Source organism: Hirundo rustica, chromosome 28 (assembly GCF_015227805.2).
Source record: "Hirundo rustica isolate bHirRus1 chromosome 28, bHirRus1.pri.v3, whole genome shotgun sequence".
In the NCBI taxonomy this organism is placed as follows: Eukaryota; Metazoa; Chordata; class Aves; order Passeriformes; family Hirundinidae; genus Hirundo; species Hirundo rustica.
The window spans coordinates 177,274-197,705 of record NC_053477.1 but is presented as its reverse complement, the minus strand read 5'-3'; the positions used below and the strand labels follow the sequence as shown (position 1 = coordinate 197,705).

The following is a 20,432-nucleotide window of genomic DNA, read 5'->3' as shown; positions in this document are numbered from 1 at the left end:
TTGTGTGTGTGTGCGACAGTCGTGACCCTGTGCGTGGTGTGCACGGTGTACGGGGGGTCCCCACGCTGGCCTGAGGTGACCCCGGGCCATGCGCACCCACACACACAGAGACACACTCAGATGCACACACAGGTGTGCACACCTGGACACATCACACACACACGTGTGCACACCTGGACACATCACACACGTGTGCACACCTGGACACATCACACACACCTGTGTGCACACACACACCTGTGCACACCTGGACACATCACACACACACACACACGTGTGCACACCTGGACACATCACACACACACACACGTGTGCACACCTGGACACATCACACACACACACCTGTGCACACCTGGACACATCACACACACCTGTGCACACCTGGACACATCACACACACCTGTGCACACCTGGACACATCACACACCTGTGCACACCTGGACACATCACACACACCTGTGCACACACGCACAACACGTGCACACACGCGCCGCACCCCACAGCGGCCATGCCGCCGTACCTCCCCCTGTAGCCGCGCACTCCCCACACCGCCCCCCTGCTTTCCCCCGTTATCACCCCGCTACCTTCCCATAACTGCGCCGCTACTCGGGTAAGAGCGGTAGCGCGCTGCGGGCTGCCATTGGCTGCCGGGCCGGCGCGCGGGGAGGTGCGCGCGGCTGCCATTGGCTGGGGCGGGGCACGCACGGCGTGATGGCGTCAGAGCGGGGCGGGGTCAGGAGAGGGCGTGGTGGGTGCAGTGAACGGATCGGGGGCACCGGGGGCGGTTGGGGGGCGCAGGGGCTGTATTAAGGGGGCACAGGGTATGCGTTTAGGGGGCACTGGGTGCGTTTATGGGGCAGAGCGTGTGTATTTAGGGGCACAGGGTGCCTTTATGGGGCACAGGGTATGCATTTAGGGGGCACAGGGGGTGATTGGGGGGCACAGGGTGCGTATTTAGGGGGCACAGAATGCATTTAGGGGGCACAGGATGTGTATTTAGGGGGCACAGGGTGCCTTTATGGGGCACAGGGTATGCATTTAGGGGGCACAGGGGGTGATTGGGGGGCACAGGTTGTGTATTTAGGGGGCACAGGATGCATTAGGGGGCACAGGGTGTGTTTAGGGGCACAGGATGCATTTAGGGGGCACAGGGTGTGTATTTAGGGGCACAGGGTGTGTATTTAGGGGCACAGGATGCATTAGGGGGCACAGGGTGTGTTTAGGGGCACAGGATGCATTTAGGGGGCACAGGGTGTGTATTTAGGGGCACAGGGTGTGTATTTAGGGGCACAGGATGCATTAGGGGGCACAGGGTGTGTTTAGGGGCACAGGATGCATTTAGGGGGCACAGGGTGTGTATTTAAGGGCACAGGGGCTGTATTTATGGGGCACAGGGTGTGTTTAGGGGGGACAGGGTGTGCATTTAGGGGCACAGGACGTGCAGGGTGCGTGGGCCCAGGTCCTGCCCAGGGTCCCAGTACTCTCCCCGCGACGTTTGAAATGAAGGAGTTTAAAATTACCGGATTAAAAACGAAAATTGAAAGTAAAATCACAGTAAAAAGGGACACGTGGGCATCCGGAACGGAGCGCCAGGGTGGAGAAATAAAGTAAATTAAGTACAGGGGCTAAAATAAAGTCATTAAAATAAATATATTTTTTTTTTAATTAAAGGAAATTAAAATGAAGGGTTTAAAAATGAAAGAATCAAAATGAAGGGTTTAAAAGCGGGGTGAAAAGGTTCGTGTGGGGGCCAGGAACTGAGGCTTTGGCGTGGGGAGAAATAAAGGGAGTTAAAATAAGGTAGCTAAAAATAACGCCGTTTAAACGGAAGGAATTTAAAAGGAAGGCGTTAAAAAATAATGTGGAAAACAAAAGTTCACTCTTAGAATACTTTTAAAAAGTTTAATAAGAGGATAAAAAAGGACAATGTCCAGCGCTGGGCTGTTCCTGGCTGTCAACCAGTGAACACATCGATAAATTCAGGCAGTGTTATCTATAAATGTAATTTTACTAAGGTACATGCATATTCGTAAGTCCCATGCATTATTCAAACATTCTTGGTAGCTTTTGATGTTGCAGGAACTTTCGCTTTGTTTTGGTTTTCCACCCTGATTTACCTACGTGACATCTTGCAGATCAGGTTTTGATGTATCAAGATATATTTTATTCCTTCTTGTGGCTTCATCCTGTTGTTTCACGCTTCCCTGATAACGAGGAGTTGGTTAATAATTTGTTCTCTAATTCTCCTCCAGCGCTCGGGTTTATTTATCATTCAGAGTGGACAGTCAGCAGATTTGGGAAACAGCTGAATTGCTTTATACAATTTCTCGATTACTTGTAAGTATTGTAACATTTTACATTTTGCTAAAGCTCACAGTAAAAACATTCATCTCACTACTATTTTTATGTTAACATAATATATTCATCACACTACTATTTCCATGGGCTATAGGGTGCATACTTAAAAGGAGAAATTAGGTTATATTAGCAAGCAGGTAAAAAGGGTTATGAATTGCGCAATACTTAAATAAATACGTGAAATAAATACTTGAAATAAATTAACATGTAAAGACTAAAATGAAAAAGCCACTATTATCGTTTTTAACAGATAGTAAAGAATAAGGGATTATGAGTAAAGGGGTTAAAAGGATAGAGATTAAAAGGAAAGGGATTAAAAGTACGGGGATTAAAAGCAAAAAATAATTTTATATTAAAGGCTGAAAAGTGGGCACCGAGAAAAGGGCGCGCCTCCTACGGGGGGCGGGGAAACACAAACCGACGGGGTTAAACCAAACCAATTAAAAGCAAAGGAAGCTGAAGAAAAGGACTTTGGATACTCAAAAGATAAATAAAACAAGGGATAAATAAAAGGGACGCGAAAGCTCCGTGCGGCGCCCGGCGATGGGAGGGGGGCCGCGCTCCCGGCCCGCCCCTCGCCCTCTGCCCTTCCCCGCCGCCATGCCGCCCCGCCGCCGCCTCCCGCCGCTCCTGCCGCTGCTGCTCGCCGCGCTCTGCCCCGCCGCCATCGCCCTCCGCCATGGGCCCTCCGCCATCGGTGCGCCGGGGCACGCTACGGGACACGGCCCCGGGACGCGCCTCTCGCCGCCCGGACCGCTCACACGGCCAAACCTCGCCCGCCATCCCTCCAGGGGAGCCGCACCACGGGCCTCGCCCGCCTCTCCCCTGAACGGATCTGCGGCGAGACGCTCAGGGCACCTCACAGCCCCGGCGCCTGCCACTGGCATCCTGTCGGGCCATCTGCCCGGGGACGCGCCTCTGAGGGACCTGCGCGGGATCGCTCATGGGGGGCCCGGGAGGGGATCTCGGGGGGTCAGGGACTGGGGGGGGGTCCCGTCAGGGATCTGAACTGGGGGGGACCCGTGAGGGGTCTGTGAGGGGATCCTTTGAGGGGATCCCTGAGGAAGGTGCAATGAGGGAACCCCTCAAGGTCCCTGAAGGTCGGGGGGGCCCATGAAGGGATCTTTGAGGGGCAGTGGATATGAGGGGGGGTCTCCTGAGGGGATCGGGGCAGGGGGCCCTGAGGGATCAGGGAGGGTTCCCCTGAGGGGATCTGTCGCTGAGGGATCAGGGAGGGTTCCCGTGAGGGGATCTGTCGCTCTGAGGGATCAGGGAGGGTTCCCGTGAGGGGATCTGTCGCTCGGGGATCAGGGAGGGTTCCCGTGAGGGGATCTGTCGCTCGGGGATCAGGGAGGGTTCCCGTGAGGGGATCTGTCGCTCGGGGATCAGGGAGGGTTCCCGTGAGGGGATCTGTCGCTGAGGGATCAGGGAGGGTTCCCGTGAGGGGATCTGTCGCTCTGAGGGATCAGGGAGGGTTCCCGTGAGGGGATCTGTCGCTCGGGGATCAGGGAGGGTTCCCGTGAGGGGATCTGTCGCTCGGGGATCAGGGAGGGTTCCCGTGAGGGGATCTGTCGCTCGGGGATCAGGGAGGGTTCCCGTGAGGGGATCTGTCGCTCGGGGATCAGGGAGGGTTCCCGTGAGGGGATCTGTCCCTCGGGGATCAGGGAGGGTTCCCGTGAGGGGATCTGTCGCTCGGGGATCAGGGAGGGTTCCCGTGAGGGGATCTGTCGCTCGGGGATCAGGGAGGGTTCCCGTGAGGGGATCTGTCGCTCGGGGATCAGGGAGGGTTCCCGTGACTGGATCTGTCCCTCGGGGATCAGGGAGGGTTCCCGTGAGGGGATCTGTCGCTCGGGGATCAGGGAGGGTTCCCGTGAGGAGATCTGTCGCTCTGAGGGATCAGGGAGGGTTCCCGTGATGGGATCTGTCGTGCGGGGATCAGGGAGGGTTCCCGTGAGGGGATCTGTCGCTCGGGGATCAGGGAGGGTTCCCGTGACTGGATCTGTCCCTCGGGGATCAGGGAGGGTTCCCGTGAGGGGATCTGTCGCTCGGGGATCAGGGAGGGTTCCCGTGAGGGGATCTGTCCCTCGGGGATCAGGGAGGGTTCCCGTGAGGGGATCTGTCCCTCGGGGATCAGGGAGGGTTCCCGTGAGGGGATCTGTCCCTCGGGGATCAGGGAGGGTTCCCGTGAGGGGATCTGTCGCGCGGGGGCCCTGAGGGATCGGTGCGGGGCAGGGCTGTGGGGCTCATGGGGCTCTCAAGGTGACCGCGCCGCTTCTCGCAGCCGTGGTGGGCGGCGGGATCGGCGGCTCGGCCGCTGCCTATTTCCTGCGGCAGAAGTTCGGGCCCGGCGTGCGGCTGCACGTGCTGGAGAAGGCGGCGCTGGGCGGACGGCTGCACACGCTGGACGTGGAGGGGGCTGCCTACGAGGCAGGGGGAGCCGTCATCCACCCCCTCAACCTGCACATGAAGCATTTTGTCAAGGAGCTGGGTGAGCAGGGACCCCCCACCCTGGTGTCTCCCAATCCCAAAGCTGTCCCTCGGTCCCAAAATTGTCCCCCTGGGCTGCTCTGGGTGTCACTCTGCTGGGGGACATCTCTCCAGAATCCCTCCCCCACAGCCGCTTTCCTTCCCAAAGAGCCCCCATCACCTCCCCCATGGCCCCTGTGGTACCCCAGCCCCACTCCAGGCAAAGGAGACCACATCCCAATGGGAATGGTCTGGCCCCTCCCCACAGGTGACCATTAATGGCATCATAAAGGTCCAAAATTCACCTCCAGTCACTCCCTGGCCCATGACCAAGGGTGAATTCCCCTTTCCATGCCTTGGGACTCCAATCCTCAATCACTCACCCTTATCTGCATGAAGTCAGGTTCTCTCAGGAAGTTAAAACTGAGGTGGAACAGCTCTGTCTTTCCCTAAATTACCTTCTTCCCTCCTTTTCCCAAAGGCCTCTCAACCAACTCATTCCCGGGCAGCCCCGCGGGCTTTTACAACGGGGAGGAATTTGTGTTTGAGGAGAGCAGCTGGTCCTTCATCAACCTCCTCAAGCTTCTCTGGTACTACGGCCTCAACCCGCTGCGCATGTCCATGTGGGTGGAGGACATCCTGGACAAGTTCATGAGGTGGGCTGGGGTCCTGAGGGGGAAAAATGAAGTTACAAACCCCTTCCACTATCCCAGGTGTCTCCAAGCTCTGTCCAGCCTGGCCTTGGACTCTTGCAGGGATGGGGCAGCCACAGCTTTTCTGGGAAACCTCTGCCAGGGCCTCTCCACCCTGATCAAAATCCCCACGATCCAACCAGAACCTGCCCTCTTTGTCCTGCTCCTCGGGCCCTTGTCCTGCTGCTCCTGCAGAGCCACCCCACGGGATCCCCGCAGCTCCCAGAGCCACAGAGCTCGTTAACAGAGACAATTTCTTGTCTGCAATTAAAGGATCTACCGGTACCAGATGCACGAGTATGCCTTCAGCAGCAACGAGCGCCTGCTCCACGCCCTGGGAGGCGACGACTTCATCCAGCTGCTCAACCAGACCATCGACGAGGCCATGCAGAGAGCAGGGTTCTCCCAGAAGTTCATCAACGAGGTGGTTTGTCCAGCCATGAGGTTTACCTACGGCCAAGGGGTCACCGTCAACGGCTTTGTAGGTGAGTGTTGGGGGTAACCTCCCACCAGGTGTTGGGGTTCCTGCTCCCTGGGATCCAAGCTGTGTCCCAAAGGGATGTTGATCCCCCCTGAATTTGCAGTTTGTTTGTCCTGTGTTTCCCTGCTCTGACTGCGGTGGTTTCCTTGCAGGTGCTCTGTCCCTGGCCTGGATACAGTCGGGCCTTTGGTCTGTGAAAGGAGGGAACAAACTGGTCTGCTCCGGCCTCATCTCCTCCTCCAAGGCCCAGGTTATCCCGGGAACTGTCGTCTCCATAGAGCCAAAAACCAGACCCAGCCCCAGCGGTGAGTGGGGTTGGAATTCCCGTCAGTGGGGAGAGCGTGGTGACACCGGACACCAGCCTCGGCCCCTGGGGGTTTCAAAATGACAATTCCTCCCTGGGAGATGGCAGGGGCTGGGATGGAATTCCCAGAGCAGCTGTGGCTGCCCCTGGATCCCTGGGGGTGTCCAGTGCCAGGCTGGATGGGGCTTGGAGCGAGCTGGGATAGAGGAAGGTGTCCCTGCCATGGAACCGGATGGGCTTTAAGATCCCTTCCAATCCAAACCATTCCACGATTCCATGAAAGGGGGGCTCAAAACGCCGGTGAATTTTGAAATGCCAGGGACAGCGGGCATTCCCTCCCAGCACGGATCGGGATAACCGCGCTGTTCTCCGCAGGGGACCCGGTGAAGCTCTACCAGGTCACCTACAACACGTCCTCGGGGCTGACAGAGGACACCTACGACATCGTCCTCATCGCGGCCCCGCTCGGGCGCAAGATGGCCGACATCACCTTCCGGAACTTCGACCCTCCCATCCCGCCATTCCCAAATCCCTACCACCAAACTGTCACCACCCTGGTGCACGGGCGTGTGAATGCATCATTCTTTGGCTACAACGACCCCCAGGCTTTTCATTTTGGGGCCATTTTCACCACGGACAACCCCAAACTCTTCATCAACAGCCTCAACATCGAGCCCCCCGTGGGGGACACGGACACGGGCGAGGAGCTGCCGTTGCCGTCGGAAGACGTCTGGAAGACGTTTTCCAACGAGGAGCTCACCAAGGAGCAGCTCAATCTGCTCTTCTCCTCCTACGACTCGGTGCAGGTGAAGCCGTGGTTGGCGTATCCCGAGTACAGCGCTCCCGAGAAGTTCCCTCCCATCGTCCTGCACGAGCAGCTGTACTACCTGAACGGGCTGGAGCGCGCCGCCAGCGCCATGGAGATGAGCGCCGTCGCTGCCCGCAACGCCGCCCTGCTCGCCTTCCACCGCTGGCACGGCCGCAGCGCCAGCGTCGACCAGGAGGACCTGCACGAGAAGCTCAAAACCGAGCTCTGAGACCCCCCCGGCGCTTAATTAACACTAATGAGCTCCGTGCTTCGCCCCTCCGAGGAGGCGTTTCATAGGATCCTGGGATCTTAGTGTAGGAAACTTTCAAGGTGATCAAGACCTTCAAGATGATCAAGATCTTCAAAGCCTTCAAGGTCAAGACCTTCAAGATTGTCAATTAATAGCTAAGTAATTAATACCAATGAACATGCTTTGCCTTTCCGAGGAGGTGTTTCATAGGATCCTGGGATCTTACTGTAGGAAACTTTCAAGGTTATCAAGACCTTCAGGATCATCTAGGCTTTCGAGATCAAGACCTTAAACACAGCCAATTAACAGCTAAGTAATTAATACAAATTAACTCCGTGCTTTGCCTCTCCAAGGAGGTGTTTCCTAGGTTCACAGGATCCTTAAAGTTAGAAGACATTCAAGATGAGCAAGATCTTGAAGGTCTTCAAGATCATCAACACTTTCCAGATGATGAAGGCCTTCAAGATGAGCAACGCCTTCAAGACCTTCAGGATCATCAGGACCCTCAAGATCAAGACCTTCAAGACAGCCAATTAACAGCTAAGCAATTAGTACCAATTAACTCTGTGCTTTGCTGCTCCAAGGAGATGTTTCCTATGATTGTGGGATCCTTTCAGTTGGAAAACTTCCAAGCAAGACCTTTAAGGTCAAGATCTTCAAGACTTTCAAGGTCAAGATCGTCAAGATCTTCAGGAACATCGTGACCTTCAAGATGCCATAATTAACATTAATGAACTCTCTGCTTTCCCCCTTCAAGGAGGTGTTTCATGAGATCCTTAAAGTTCAAAGACTTTCAAGTTGATCAAGATCTTCAAGACTTTCAAGATCAAGATCATCAAGATCTTGAAGATGCTGTAATTAACATTAATGAACTCTGTACTTTGCCCCTCCAAGGAGGTATTTCATGGGATCCTTAAGGTTGGAAGATGTTCAAGAACTTCCAAGACCAGCAATATCCCCCAGACCTTCAAGAACATCAAAACCTTCAAGATCTTCAAGATCTCCAAGACCTTCAAGACCCTCAAGGTCATCAAGACCTTCCAGCCCAGCCATCAGCCCAAGCACGTTCACCGTTAACGATGTCCTCAGGCGCCGCCTCCGTGCGCTGTTTGGACGCTTCCAGGGACGGCGACTCCACCACCGACCCGGGCCGGACAACCCTTCCTTCCACGACGGAATTCTGCCCGTACCTCACCTCGACCTCCCCCGGTGCCCCCCGGGAGCTCCGTGGCCAGCGCAGGAGGCAGCAGGAGCAGCGAAGCCTTCCCAAGTAAGCCGAGACATTTTCCTCTGGCAGATTCCCGAGTTTCCCTCCAGCTCCTTGGTTCCTCCCTGCCCGAGATCGGGGAATTCATTCCAGGAGCTGCACTGAGCCCAGAAGTGCCCTCCAGCCGGGAATGTCGACTCACTGCCTGTGCATCCCTCTGGCCCGGCTTTGCCAAAGGGTCTGCCAAGGAATTATTGCTCAGGCTGGAATCTGGGCGAATGGGGAACTGGGAGCTGCCAGAGTGGGTGGGAAAGAGGAAAAAACGCCAACGGCCATCGCTGTGTTGAGGTACGAAGGAGTTAATAAACAATTTAACAATCTGAGCGTTTTTTAAGGAGAAACCCAGCCGAGTCAGCACAAATTTAACACCCACTTCAATAAATTAAAGTTTTTCCATGGGTTTTCCCGGGATTGGGAGCGGGATTTACGCCCAGCTGCCCAAAACTGAAGCGAGAAAGGCTCGAGTTAGGTCAACCATTACAAAATCGATTTAATAACAAAAAATAATTGTACACTGGTGGGCGGCGTCTTGGACGAGGGAACGGAACCGTGGGGTCGGGATTTGGGGATTTCCAGGGTTTTACACTCGTTCCAAAGCTTCCAGCATGATGATGCTGTTCCCTCGGATCACCTGCAAGGGGAAGGTGAGAAGCACCCAAAGCTCTGCTGGATTCCCAGCTGACACATCCCAAACCCGTCCCTGCCCAAACCTCCCGTTCATTCCGCACACACGGCTCCACCAGTGCTCCCAGTGGCACTCACCACCATGCCCCCAGTGCTCCCAGTGGCACTCATCACCAGTGTTCCCAGTGCTCCCAGTGGCACTCACCACCATTCCCCCAGTGCTCCCAGTGGCACTCACCACCATGCTCCCAGTGCTCCCAGTTTTCCCAGTGGGATTGCTGGTTGGGGATGGGCCAAGAGACCCCCCCCATTATCCCCTCATGACAGTGGTGAACCGCGCCCTCCCTGCCTCCCCCAGCCCGTGTCTGAGCCCCCCAATCCACCTCCTGTGCCCCCTGAACACACCCTGTGCCCCCCAATCCCTTCTCTGTGCCCCTCACTCCTTTCCCTGTGCCCCCCAATCCCTTCTCTGTGCCCCCCACTCTTTTCCCTGTGCCCCCCAATCCCTTCTCTGTGCCCCCCACTCCTTTCCCTGTGCCCCCCAATCCCTTCTCTGTGCCCCCCACTCTTTTCCCTGTGCCCCCCACTCCACCCCCTGTGGCCCCCACTCCACCCCCTGTGCCCCCCAATCCCTTCTCTGTGCTCCCCACTCCTTTCCCTGTGCCCCACACGCACCCTTGTGATGGCCCTCAGTGGGGCTGGAGGCCTCCGGGTCTCAGGTTCCCCTGCCCTTAACGGGATCAGCCTCTGTCCCCCATGGAAAGGGAACGTCTGTGGGGCAGAGGGCACCGAGAGGGGCAGGGACCCGGCTGTGGGGAGTCGGGGGTGAGGGGGAGAACAGGGGGCACTGGGGTGATGGGGTGGGCGATGGAGGGTGCTGGGGGCTCTGGGAGTGGTGCAGGAGCTGGGATGGCAATGTGGGGCACAAGAGGGGCTCTGGGGTGGTGATGGGGGGCACTGGGGGTGATGGGGTGGGTGCTGAGGGGACACTGCAGGTACGGGGGGCTCTGGGGGCAGGTGTGGGGTGAGCCGGGTCTGTGCTGTGCAAGGCTTGGGGTGTGCCCAGCGTGAGTGTGCAAGGGAACAGGGTGACCCTTGTGTTCTGTGTGTGACAGTCGTGACACCGTGCATGGGCTGGGTGTGCAAGGGGGAGGTCCCCACGCTGGCCTGAGGTGACCCCGGGCCATGCGCACCCACACACACAGGTGTGCACACCTGGACACGTCACACACTCACACACACACACGTGTGCACACCTGGACACATCACACACACAGGTGTGCACACCTGGATACACACCCCCCCCCACACACACACACACACGTGTGCACACCTGGACACATCACACACACAAACACACGTGTGCACACCTGGACACATCACACACACCTGTGCACACATGCACAACACGTGCACACACGCACCGCACCCCACAGCGGCCATGCCGCCGTACCTCTCCCTGTAGCCGCGCACGCCCCACACCGCCCCCTTCTTTCCCTCGCTATCTCCCCGCTACTTTCCCGCAGCTGCGCCCCTACTCGGGTGAGTGCGGTAGCCCGCCGCGGGCCGCCATTGGCTGCCGGGGCCGGCGCGCGGGGAAGCGGCGGGGCGGTGCGGCGGCTGCCATTGGCTGGCTCGGGGCGACGCAGGGCGCGCTGACGTCAGAGCGCGGCGAGCGGCAGAGACGGGCTGGGGGCTGCGGGCGCCATGAGCAAAGCGCACCCGCCAGAGCTGAAAAAGTGAGTCTGGGGGCGCCGGGGCTGGGCCGGGGCTGGGCCTGGCCGGGGGGATGAGGGGAGCCGGGCACGGTGGGTGGGGAAGCGGGGACCGGGCCGGCGCGGTCGGGCGCTTGCCGGTGTCCCGGCGTGCACCGCGGGGCCCGCTGTCATGGCGGCGCGGTTCGCCCCGGTGTCGTGAGGGGATAATGGGGGCGGTCTCTTGGCTCGTCCCCACCCGCCGGTGCTGAGCCGCTGCCGTCTCCTTGCAGGTTCATGGACAAGAAGCTGTCGTGTGAGTTGTGGAACTGGTCCCAGCCCGATCCCCCTCGCGGTGCCCGCCCGGGACCCCCGCCCACCCCCGTCCCCTTCACGGCTCCCGCTGTCGGGGCCTCGCCCCGCGCCCCCCAGTAGTGCCCGGTTCGGGGACCCTCCGGAGCCCCCCCGGCCCCCTCATGGCCCCGCTGTGGGGGACTCGGAAGCCCCCGGCCGGTTTGCGGCCCCCGCCCACCCCTCACGGTGCCCAGGGAGGGGGTCCCGGCTGCTGGGGTGGTGCTCGGAGCAGCACCCCTGAGTGATTTCAGACCTCACCGCTCGTTAATTAAAAGTCTAATCCATTGATTTAAACCATAATTCATTAGTTTAGCGATAACATGAATTGAAAATTGCCTCTTTTGCCCTTTTCCTTTCCCCATTAATGGGCTGTGGTTAATCCTTCCCATTCACACGCCCCCCCGCGGGTCCCGCTCCTTCCAAGCCACGGATTTTGGGGGGAAACGCTCCGGTTTTGGGGATTTGGGGAATTCCCGTCCCTCACACGCCCCGGGCTCCCCGCAGTGAAGCTGAACGGCGGCCGGCACGTGCAGGGAATCCTGCGGGGCTTCGACCCCTTCATGAACCTGGTGATCGATGAGTGCGTGGAGATGGCGCCGGGCGGGCAGCAGAACAACATCGGCATGGTGGTGAGTGGCACTGGGAGAACTGGGAACACTGGTGGTGAGTGCCACTGGGAACACTGGGAACACTGGAAACACTGGTGGTGAGTGCCACTGGGAGCACTGGTGGAGCCGTGTGTGCGGAATGAACGGGAGGTTTGGGCAGGGACGGGTTTGGGATGTGTCAGCTGGGAATCCAGCAGAGCTTTGGGTGCTTCTCCTTCTCAGAGAGGTGAAATCTTGGCTGGAAACACCTGGATGGATCCATGGATGGATGATGGATGGTTGGATGGTGGATGAATGGATAAGGGATGGATAGACAAGGATGGATGGGAATGGGGCCAAACCCATCTGGGGCCAGGCATCAGTGATGTCCCCAAGGTTCAGGACCTTTATCCACGACCTGCCAAGGGGATCTAGGGACCCCCAGTGAATTTATGGATGGCACCAAGGTGGGAGGGATGTGGATCAGCCAGGAGAAAAGGAGGCTCAGGGGAGACCTTCGGGCTCTGCTCCCAGGGAACAGGGAAATCAGGGACAGGAGGAGAGGGAACGGCCTCAGGCTGGGCCAGGGCAGGCTCAGGGTGGACAGCAGCAGGAATTTCTCCATGGAAAAGGTGCTTAGGGATTGGAATGAGCTGCTCAGGGAGGTTTGGAGTCTCCATCCCTGGAGGTGTCTCAGGAACTCCTGGAGGTGGCACTCAGAGCTCTGGGCTGGGGACGAGGTTGGATTCAATCATCCCAGAGGTCTTTTCCACCCTCAGGGATTTGGGGATTCTGTGATCCTTGGGGATTTAGGGTTAAAATCAGTCCCTTTTCATCCTTGTGGGGGAATTCCAGCCAAGTTTTCAAGGATATTTTGGGAAGTAAACTGGAAGGACGGAACCCTTCGACTGGAGGTAACAGCTCTCACCTTCCCCTTGCAGGTGATCCGAGGGAACAGCATCATCATGCTGGAAGCTTTGGAACGAGTGTAAACCCCTGGAAATGCCCAAATCCCGACCCCACGGTTCCGTTCCCTCGTCCAAGACGCCGCCCACCAGTGTACAATTATTTTTTGTTATTAAATCGATTTTGTAATGGTTGACCTAACTCGAGCCTTTCTCGCTTCAGTTTTGGGCAGCTGGGCGTTAATCCCGCTCCCAATCCCGGGAAAACCCATGGAAAAACTTTAATTTATTGAAGTGGGTGTTAAATTTGTGCTGATTCGGCTGGGTTTCTCTTTAAAAAACGCTCAGATTGTTAAATTGTTTATTAACTCCTTCGTACCTCAACAGAGCGATGGACGTTGGCGTTTTTTCCTCTTTCCCACCCACTCTGGCAGCTCCCAGTTCCCCATTCGCCCAGATTCCAGCCTGAGCAATAATTCCTTGGCAGACCCTTTGGCAAAGCCGGGCCAGAGGGATGCACAGGCAGTGAGTCGACATTCCCGGCTGGAGGGCACTTCTGGGCTCAGTGCAGCTCCTGGAATGAATTCCCCGATCTCGGGCAGGGAGGAACCAAGGAGCTGGAGGGAAACTCGGGAATCTGCCAGAGGAAAATGTCCCGGCTTACTTGGGAAGGCTTCGCTGCTCCTGCTGCCTCCTGCGCTGGCCACGGAGCTTCCGGGGGGCACCGGGGGAGGTCGAGGTGAGGTACGGGCAGAATTCCGTCGTGGAAGGAAGGGTTGTCCGGCCCGGGTCGGTGGTGGAGTCGCCGTCTCTGGAAGCGTCCAAACAGCGCACGGAGGCGGCGCCTGAGGACATCGTTAACGGTGAACGTGCTTGGGCTGATGGCTGGGCTGGAAGGTCTTGATGACCTTGGGGGTCTTGGAGATCTTGGAGATCTTAAAGATCTTGAAGGTTTTGATGTTCTTGAAGGTCTGGGGGATATTGCTGGTCTTGAAGTTCTTGAACATCTTCCAACCTTAAGGATCCCATGAAACACCTCCTTGGAGGGGCAAAGTACAGAGTTCATTAATGTTAATTACAGCATCTTCAAGATCTTGATGTTCTTGAAGATCTTAAAGGTCTTGATCTTGAGGATCTTCCAAACTTAAGGATCCCATGATCCTACGAACACCTCCTTGGAGGGGCAAACCACAGAGTTCATTAGTGTTAATTACAGCATCTTGAGATCCTGATGGTCTTGAGGGTTTTGAATGTCTTGGAAATCTTTAAGATTTTCCAAAGTTAAGGATCCCATGATCCTATGAAACACCTCCTTGGAGGGGCAAAGGATAGAGTTCAATAATCTTAATTACAGCATCTTAAAGATCTTGATGGTCTTGATCTTGGAAGATCTTGCAGGTCTTGGAAATCCTGAATGTCTTAAAGATCTTCCAACTTTAAGGATCTGATGATCCTACAAAACACCTCCTTGGAGGGGCAAAGCGTGGAGTTCATTGGTGTTAATTGGCTGTCATGAAGGTCTTGATGATCCTGAATGTCTTGATCATCTTGAAAGTCTTCCAACCTTAAGGATCCCATGATCCTATGACACACCTCCTTGGAGGGGCGAAGCAGAGAGTTCATTAATGTTAATTATGGCATTTTGAAGGTCTTGAGAGTCTTGATGGTCGTGAAGATCTTGGAGATCCTGAAGGTCTTGATGGCCTTGAAGACCTCGATGATCTTGATCTTGAAAGTCTTGATCATGTTAAAAGTCTTTGGACTTTAAGGATCCCACAATCCTATGAAACACCTCCTTGGAGGGGCAAAGCATGTTCATTGGTATTAATTACTTAGCTATTAATTGGCAATCTTGAAGGTCTTGATCTTGAAGGCTTTGAAGATCTTGATCATCTTGAAGGTCTTGATCACCTTGAAAGTTTCCTACACTAAGATCCCAGGATCCTACGAAACGCCTCCTCGGAGGGGCGACGCACGGAGCTCATTAGTGTTAATTAAGCGCCGGGGGGGTCTCAGAGCTCGGTTTTGAGCTTCTCGTGCAGGTCCTCCTGGTCGATGCTGGCGCTGCGGCCGTGCCAGCGGTGGAAGGCGAGCAGGGCGGCGTTGCGGGCAGCGACGGCGCTCATCTCCATGGCGCTGGCGGCGCGCTCCAGCCCGTTCAGGTAGTACAGCTGCTCGTGCAGGACGATGGGAGGGAACTTCTCGGGAGCGCTGTACTCGGGATACGCCAACCACGGCTTCACCTGCACCGAGTCGTAGGAGGAGAAGAGCAGATTGAGCTGCTCCTTGGTGAGCTCTTCCTTGGAAAACACCTTCCAGACGGCCGACTGCAACGGCAGCTCCTCGCCCGTGTCCGTGTCCCCCACAGGGGACACCACGCCCAGGCTGTTGATGAAGAGTTTGGGGTTGTCCGTGGTGAAAATGGCCCCAAAATGAAAAGCCTGGGGGTCGTTGTAGCCAAAGAATGATGCATTCACACGCCCGTGCACCAGGGTGGTGACAGTTTGGTGGTAGGGATTTGGGAATGGCAGGATGGGAGGGTCGAAGTTCCGGAAGGTGATGTCGGCCATCTTGCGGCCGAGCGGGGCCGCGATGAGGACGATGTCGTAGGTGTCCTCTGTCAGCCCCGAGGACGTGTTGTAGGTGACCTGGTAGAGCTTCACCGGGTCCCCTGTGGAGAACAGCGCGGTTATCCCGATCCGTGCTGGGAGGGAATGCCCGCTGTCCCTGGCATTTCAAAATTCACCGGGGTTTTGAGCCCCCCTTTCATGGAATCGTGGAATGGTTTGGATTGGAAGGGACCTTAAAGCCCATCCGGTTCCATGGCAGGGACACCTTCCTCTATCCCAGCTCGCTCCAAGCCCCATCCAGCCTGGCACTGGACACCCCCAGGGATCCAGGGGCAGCCACAGCTGCTCTGGGAATTCCATCCCAGCCCCTGCCATCTCCCAGGGAGGAATTGTCATTTTGAAACCCCCAGGGGCCGAGGCTGGTGTCCGGTGTCACCACACCCTCCCCACTGACGGGAATTCCAACCCCACTCACCGCTGGGGCTGGGTCTGGTTTTTGGCTCTATGGAGACGACAGTTCCCGGGATAACCTGGGCCTTGGAGGAGGAGATGAGGCCGGAGCAGACCAGTTTGTTCCCTCCTTTCACAGACCAAAGTCCTGACTGCACCCCAGCCAGAGACACAGCACCTGCACGGAAACCACCGCAGTCAGAGCAGGGAAACACAGGACAAACAAACTGCAAAATTATGAGGGTTAAACATGCTTTGGGTTTATCCCTTGAGCTTGGATCCCAGGGAGCAGGAACCCCAACACCCAGGGTGGGAGATGGGAGGCTACCCCCAAACACTCACCTACAAAACCGTTGACGGTGACCCCTTGGCCATAATTCACCCTCATGGCTGGACAAACCACCTCGTTGATGAACTTCTGGGAGAACCCTGCTCTCTGCATGGCCTCGTCGATGGTCTGGTTGAGCAGCTGGATGAAGTCGTCGCCTCCCAGGGCGTGGAGCAGGCGCTCGTTGCTGCTGAAGGCGTACTCGTGCATCTGGTACCGGTAGATCCTTTAATTGCAGACAAGAAATTGTCTCTGTTAACGAGCTCTGTGGCTCTGGGAGCTGCAGGGATCCCGTGGGGTGGCTCTGCAGGAGCAGCAGGACAAGGGCCCGAGGGGCAGGACAAAGAGGGCAGGTTCTGGTTGGATCGTGGGGATTTTGATGAGGGTGGAGAGGCCCTGGCAGAGTTTTCCCAGAAAAGCTCTGGCTGCCCCATCCCTGCAAGAGTCCAAGGCCAGGCTGGACAGAGCTTGGAGACACCTGGGATAGTGGAAGGGGTTTTTAACTTCATTTTTCCCCCTCAGGGCCCCAGCCCACCTCATGAACTTGTCCAGGATGTCCTCCACCCACATGGACATGCGCAGCGGGTTGAGGCCGTAGTACCAGAGAAGCTTGAGGAGGTTGATGAAGGACCAGCTGCTCTCCTCAAACACAAATTCCTCCCCGTTGTAAACGCCTGCAAGGCTGCCCTGGGATGAGGCAACTGAGAGGCCTTTGGGAAAAGGAGGGAAGAAAGTAATTTAGGGAAAGACAGAGCTGTTCCACCTCAGTTTTAACTTCCTGAGAGAACCTGACTTCATGCAGATAAGGGTGAGTGATTGAGGATTGGAGTCCCAAGGCATGGAAAGGGGAATTCACCCTTGGTCATGGGCCAGGGAGTGACTGGAGGTGAATTTTGGACCTTTATGATGCCATTAATGGTCACCTGTGGGGAGGGGCCAGACCATTCCCATTGGGATGTGGTCTCCTTTGCCTGGAGTGGGGCTGGGGTACCACAGGGGGCATGGGGGAGGTGATGGGGGCTCTTTGGGAAGGAAAGCGGCTGTGGGGGAGGGATTCTGGAGAGATGTCCCCCAGCAGAGTGACACCCAGAGCAGCCCAGGGGGACAATTTTGGGACCGAGGGACAGCTTTGGGATTGGGAGACACCAGGGTGGGTGATCCCTGCTCACCCAGCTCCTTGACAAAATGCTTCATGTGCAGGTTGAGGGGGTGGATGACGGCTCCCCCTGCCTCGTAGGCGGCCCCCTCCACGTCCAGCGTGTGCAGCCGTCCGCCCAGCGCCGCCTTCTCCAGCACGTGCAGCCGCACGCCGGGGCCGAACTTCTGCCGCAGGAAATAGGCAGCGGCCGAGCCGCCGATCCCGCCGCCCACCACGGCTGCGAGAAGCGGCGCGGTCACCTTGAGAGCCCCACGAGCTCCACAGCCCTGCCCCGCACCGATCCCTCAGGGCCCCCGCGCGACAGATCCCCTCACGGGAACCCTCCCTGATCCCCGCGCGACAGATCCCCTCACGGGAACCCTCCCTGATCCCCGAGCGACAGATCCCCTCACAGGAACCCTCCCTGATCCCCGAGCGACAGATCCCCTCACAGGAACCCTCCCTGATCCCCGAGCGACAGATCCCCTCACGGGAACCCTCCCTGATCCCCGAGCGACAGGAACCCTCCCTGATCCCCGAGCGACAGATCCCCTCACGGGAACCCTCCCTGATCCCCGAGCGACAGATCCCCTCACAGGAACCCTCCCTGATCCCCGAGCGACAGCTCCCCTCACGGGAACCCTCCCTGATCCCTCAGAGCGACAGATCCCCTCACGGGAACCCTCCCTGATCCCTGAGCGACAGATCCCCTCACGGGAACCCTCCCTGATCCCCGCGCGACAGATCCCCTCACGGGAACCCTCCCTGATCCCCGAGGGACAGATCCCCTCACGGGAACCCTCCCTGATCCCCGAGGGACAGATCCCCTCACGGGAACCCTCCCTGATCCCCGAGCGACAGATCCCCTCACGGGAACCCTCCCTGATCCCCGAGGGACAGATCCCCTCACGGGAACCCTCCCTGATCCCCGAGGGACAGATCCCCTCACGGGAACCCTCCCTGATCCCCGAGCGACAGATCCCCTCACGGGAACCCTCCCTGATCCCCGACTGGCAGATCCCCTCACGGGAACCCTCCCTGATCCCCGAGCGACAGATCCCCTCACGGGAACCCTCCCTGATCCCCGCGCGACAGATCCCCTCACGGGAACCCTCCCTGATCCCCGAGTGACAGATCCCCTCACGGGAACCCTCCCTGATCCCTCAGAGCGACAGATCCCCTCACGGGAATCCTCCCTGATCCCCGAGCGACAGATCCCCTCATGGGAACCCTCCCTGATCCCTCAGGGCCCCCTGCCCCGATCCCCTCAGGAGACCCCCCCCTCATATCCACTGCCCCTCAAAGATCCCTTCATGGCCCCCCTCAACCTTCAGGGACCTTGAGGGGTTCCCTCATTGCACCTTCCTCAGGGATCCCCTCAAAGGATCCCCTCACAGACCCCTCACGGGTCCCCCCCCCAGTTCAGATCCCTGACGGGACCCCCCCCAGTCCCTGACCCCCCGAGATCCCCTCCCGGGCCTCCCATGAGCGATCCGGCGCAGGTCCCTCAGAGGCGCGTCCCCGGGCAGATGGCCCGACAGGATGCCAGTGGCAGGCGCCGGGGCTGCGAGGTGCCCTGAGCGTCTCGCCGCAGATCCGTTCAGGGGAGAGGCGGGCGAGGCCCGTGGTGCGGCTCCCCTGGAGAGATGGCGGGCGAGGTTTGGCCGTGTGAGCGGTCCGGGCGGCGAGAGGCGCGTCCCGGAGCCGTGTCCCGTAGCGTGCCCCGGCGCACCGATGGCGGAGGGCCCATGGCGGAGGGCGATGGCGGCGGGGCAGAGCGCGGCGAGCAGCAGCAGCAGGAGCGGCGGGAGGCGGCGGCGGGGCGGCATGGCGGCGGGGAAGGGCAGAGGGCGAGGGGCGGGCCGGGAGCGCGGCCCGGGCTGGCGGCGGGAACATGAACGACACGGAGAGGGGAGTGCATGATCCGCGCCGCTGGTGTAGTGGTATCATGCAAGATTCCCATTCTTGCGACCCGGGTTCGATTCCCGGGCGGCGCACGAAACTTTTAACGTCCCTTCGAATTATTTTATCTTCATGTCTGAACTCATTTCTTTTACTTCCTTTACTTCCAATTACTTTAGTTTAACTCCTTTTTAAAAATATTTTCTTGCCGCTGTAGAATGTTCTCGGTGCCCACATGTACCTTTTCACCCCGCTACAAATCGCTTTATCTTTAATCCCTTTACTTTTAATCCTTTTACTTTTAATTATTTTTAACGCCTTCATTTTTAATTCCTTTCGTTTTAACCCTTTTTTTTTAAAAAAAAGCCTTTATTTTTAGCTACCTTATTATAACTCCTTTATTTTTATTTCCCCCACAAGGCCTCTGTTCCCAGTCTCCACACGAACCTTTGCACCATACTTTTAAACCCTTCGCTTTTGAGTCTTTCATTCTTCAATCCTTCATTTTAAATTTCTGGAATTACTTTATTTTAGTAATCTTTTTTTCAGCCTCTGTATTTTATACTTTATTTCCCCACCCTGGCGCCCTGTTCCCGATGCCCACGTGTCCCTTTTCACTGCGACTTTACTTTCAATTCTTTAATTTTTAATCCTGTATTTTTCAACTCCTTCATTTGAACGCCTCTATTTTAACTCCTTTAGCTTCTTTACTTTTATCTCCTTTTTTCAACCCCCTTTATTTTTCTTTTCCGGCCCTGCTGCCCCCATGTCCCTGACCTGTACATCCCTTTCCACCGCGGTTTTTTACCCCTTTTAATATTTTTTTTTTAATTCCTTAATTTTATATTCCGTTCTTCTAACACCTTTATTTTCACACCTTTATCGCCACTTCTCCCCGCTGATGCCCCCATTCCCTGTGCCCTCCGGCACCTTTTCACCCCGCTTTTAAGCGCTGTCCTTTACCCTTGCATTTCTAAGCCCTTTATTTTAAACCCCTTCACTTCTCACCCCTTCACTTTTACAAACTCCTCTCTTTTAAATCATTTTTCACCGCTTTCACCGCCTCTCCCCTCACGGCCGCGCATGCGCAGAGCGGCCGCGGCGGCCGGGCCGCGCGTTCCCGCGCCGTTCCCGCGCTCTCCCCGCGCACGCGCGTTCCCGCCCCCGCCCCCCCCCCGGCCCCTCAGCCCGCCCGCCCGCCGCCATCTTGCGAGGAGCCGCCGCGGGACCGTCCGCCGGCGGGGCCGGCGCCGC

At 57.2% G+C, this 20,432-nt stretch overlaps 3 protein-coding genes and 1 non-coding gene across 4 annotated transcripts; 3 read left to right on the top strand and 1 right to left on the bottom strand.

Annotated features, from left to right (window-relative positions):
* The first annotated feature begins 2,958 nt into the window (after positions 1 to 2,958).
* On the top strand, positions 2,959 to 8,946 carry LOC120763952 (prenylcysteine oxidase 1-like). The gene is made up of 6 exons (XM_040087587.1): positions 2,959 to 3,055; positions 4,640 to 4,846; positions 5,306 to 5,480; positions 5,790 to 6,001; positions 6,150 to 6,302; positions 6,677 to 8,946. Exons 1-6 carry the CDS (start codon positions 2,959 to 2,961, stop codon positions 7,336 to 7,338), a joined length of 1,506 nt encoding a protein of 501 aa, XP_039943521.1. The 3' UTR covers positions 7,339 to 8,946.
* Positions 8,947 to 10,881: 1,935 nt separating this feature from the next.
* Positions 10,882 to 12,992, top strand: SNRPG (small nuclear ribonucleoprotein polypeptide G). Its single transcript, XM_040087925.1, has 4 exons — positions 10,882 to 10,989; positions 11,238 to 11,260; positions 11,803 to 11,927; positions 12,827 to 12,992. Exons 1-4 carry the CDS (start codon positions 10,958 to 10,960, stop codon positions 12,875 to 12,877), a joined length of 231 nt encoding a protein of 76 aa, XP_039943859.1. The 5' UTR covers positions 10,882 to 10,957; the 3' UTR covers positions 12,878 to 12,992.
* Positions 12,993 to 13,137: 145 nt separating this feature from the next.
* On the bottom strand, positions 13,138 to 19,105 carry PCYOX1 (prenylcysteine oxidase 1). Its single transcript, XM_040087586.1, has 6 exons — positions 19,009 to 19,105; positions 17,308 to 17,514; positions 16,674 to 16,848; positions 16,153 to 16,364; positions 15,836 to 15,988; positions 13,138 to 15,461 (listed from the first exon to the last, which is right to left on the bottom strand). Exons 1-6 carry the CDS (start codon positions 19,103 to 19,105, stop codon positions 14,803 to 14,805), a joined length of 1,503 nt encoding a protein of 500 aa, XP_039943520.1. The 3' UTR covers positions 13,138 to 14,802.
* Positions 19,106 to 19,202: 97 nt separating this feature from the next.
* Positions 19,203 to 19,273, top strand: TRNAG-CCC (transfer RNA glycine (anticodon CCC)). Its single transcript has one exon. It is a non-coding gene; the product is annotated as a tRNA-Gly (tRNA).
* The last annotated feature ends 1,159 nt before the right edge of the window (positions 19,274 to 20,432 follow it).

Bases quoted from the DNA above. Each gene is read 5' to 3' on its own strand.
- LOC120763952 (XM_040087587.1), top strand. From the start codon at position 2,959: ATGCCGCCCCGCCGCCGCCTCCCGCCGCTCCTGCCGCTGCTGCTCGCC. The intron at 4,847-5,305 runs GTGAGCAGGGAC...CTTTTCCCAAAG, and splicing joins GCATTTTGTCAAGGAGCTGG to GCCTCTCAACCAACTCATTC. The intron at 6,303-6,676 runs GTGAGTGGGGTT...TGTTCTCCGCAG, and splicing joins AACCAGACCCAGCCCCAGCG to GGGACCCGGTGAAGCTCTAC.
- SNRPG (XM_040087925.1), top strand. From the start codon at position 10,958: ATGAGCAAAGCGCACCCGCCAGAGCTGAAAAA. The intron at 11,261-11,802 runs GTGAGTTGTGGA...GGCTCCCCGCAG, and splicing joins CATGGACAAGAAGCTGTCGT to TGAAGCTGAACGGCGGCCGG. The intron at 11,928-12,826 runs GTGAGTGGCACT...TTCCCCTTGCAG, and splicing joins AGAACAACATCGGCATGGTG to GTGATCCGAGGGAACAGCAT.
- PCYOX1 (XM_040087586.1), bottom strand. From the start codon at position 19,105: ATGCCGCCCCGCCGCCGCCTCCCGCCGCTCCTGCTGCTGCTGCTCGCC. The intron at 16,365-16,673 runs GTGGGCTGGGGC...CTGCAATTAAAG, and splicing joins ATCCTGGACAAGTTCATGAG to GATCTACCGGTACCAGATGC. The intron at 15,989-16,152 runs GTGAGTGTTTGG...GTTTCCGTGCAG, and splicing joins CACCGTCAACGGTTTTGTAG to GTGCTGTGTCTCTGGCTGGG.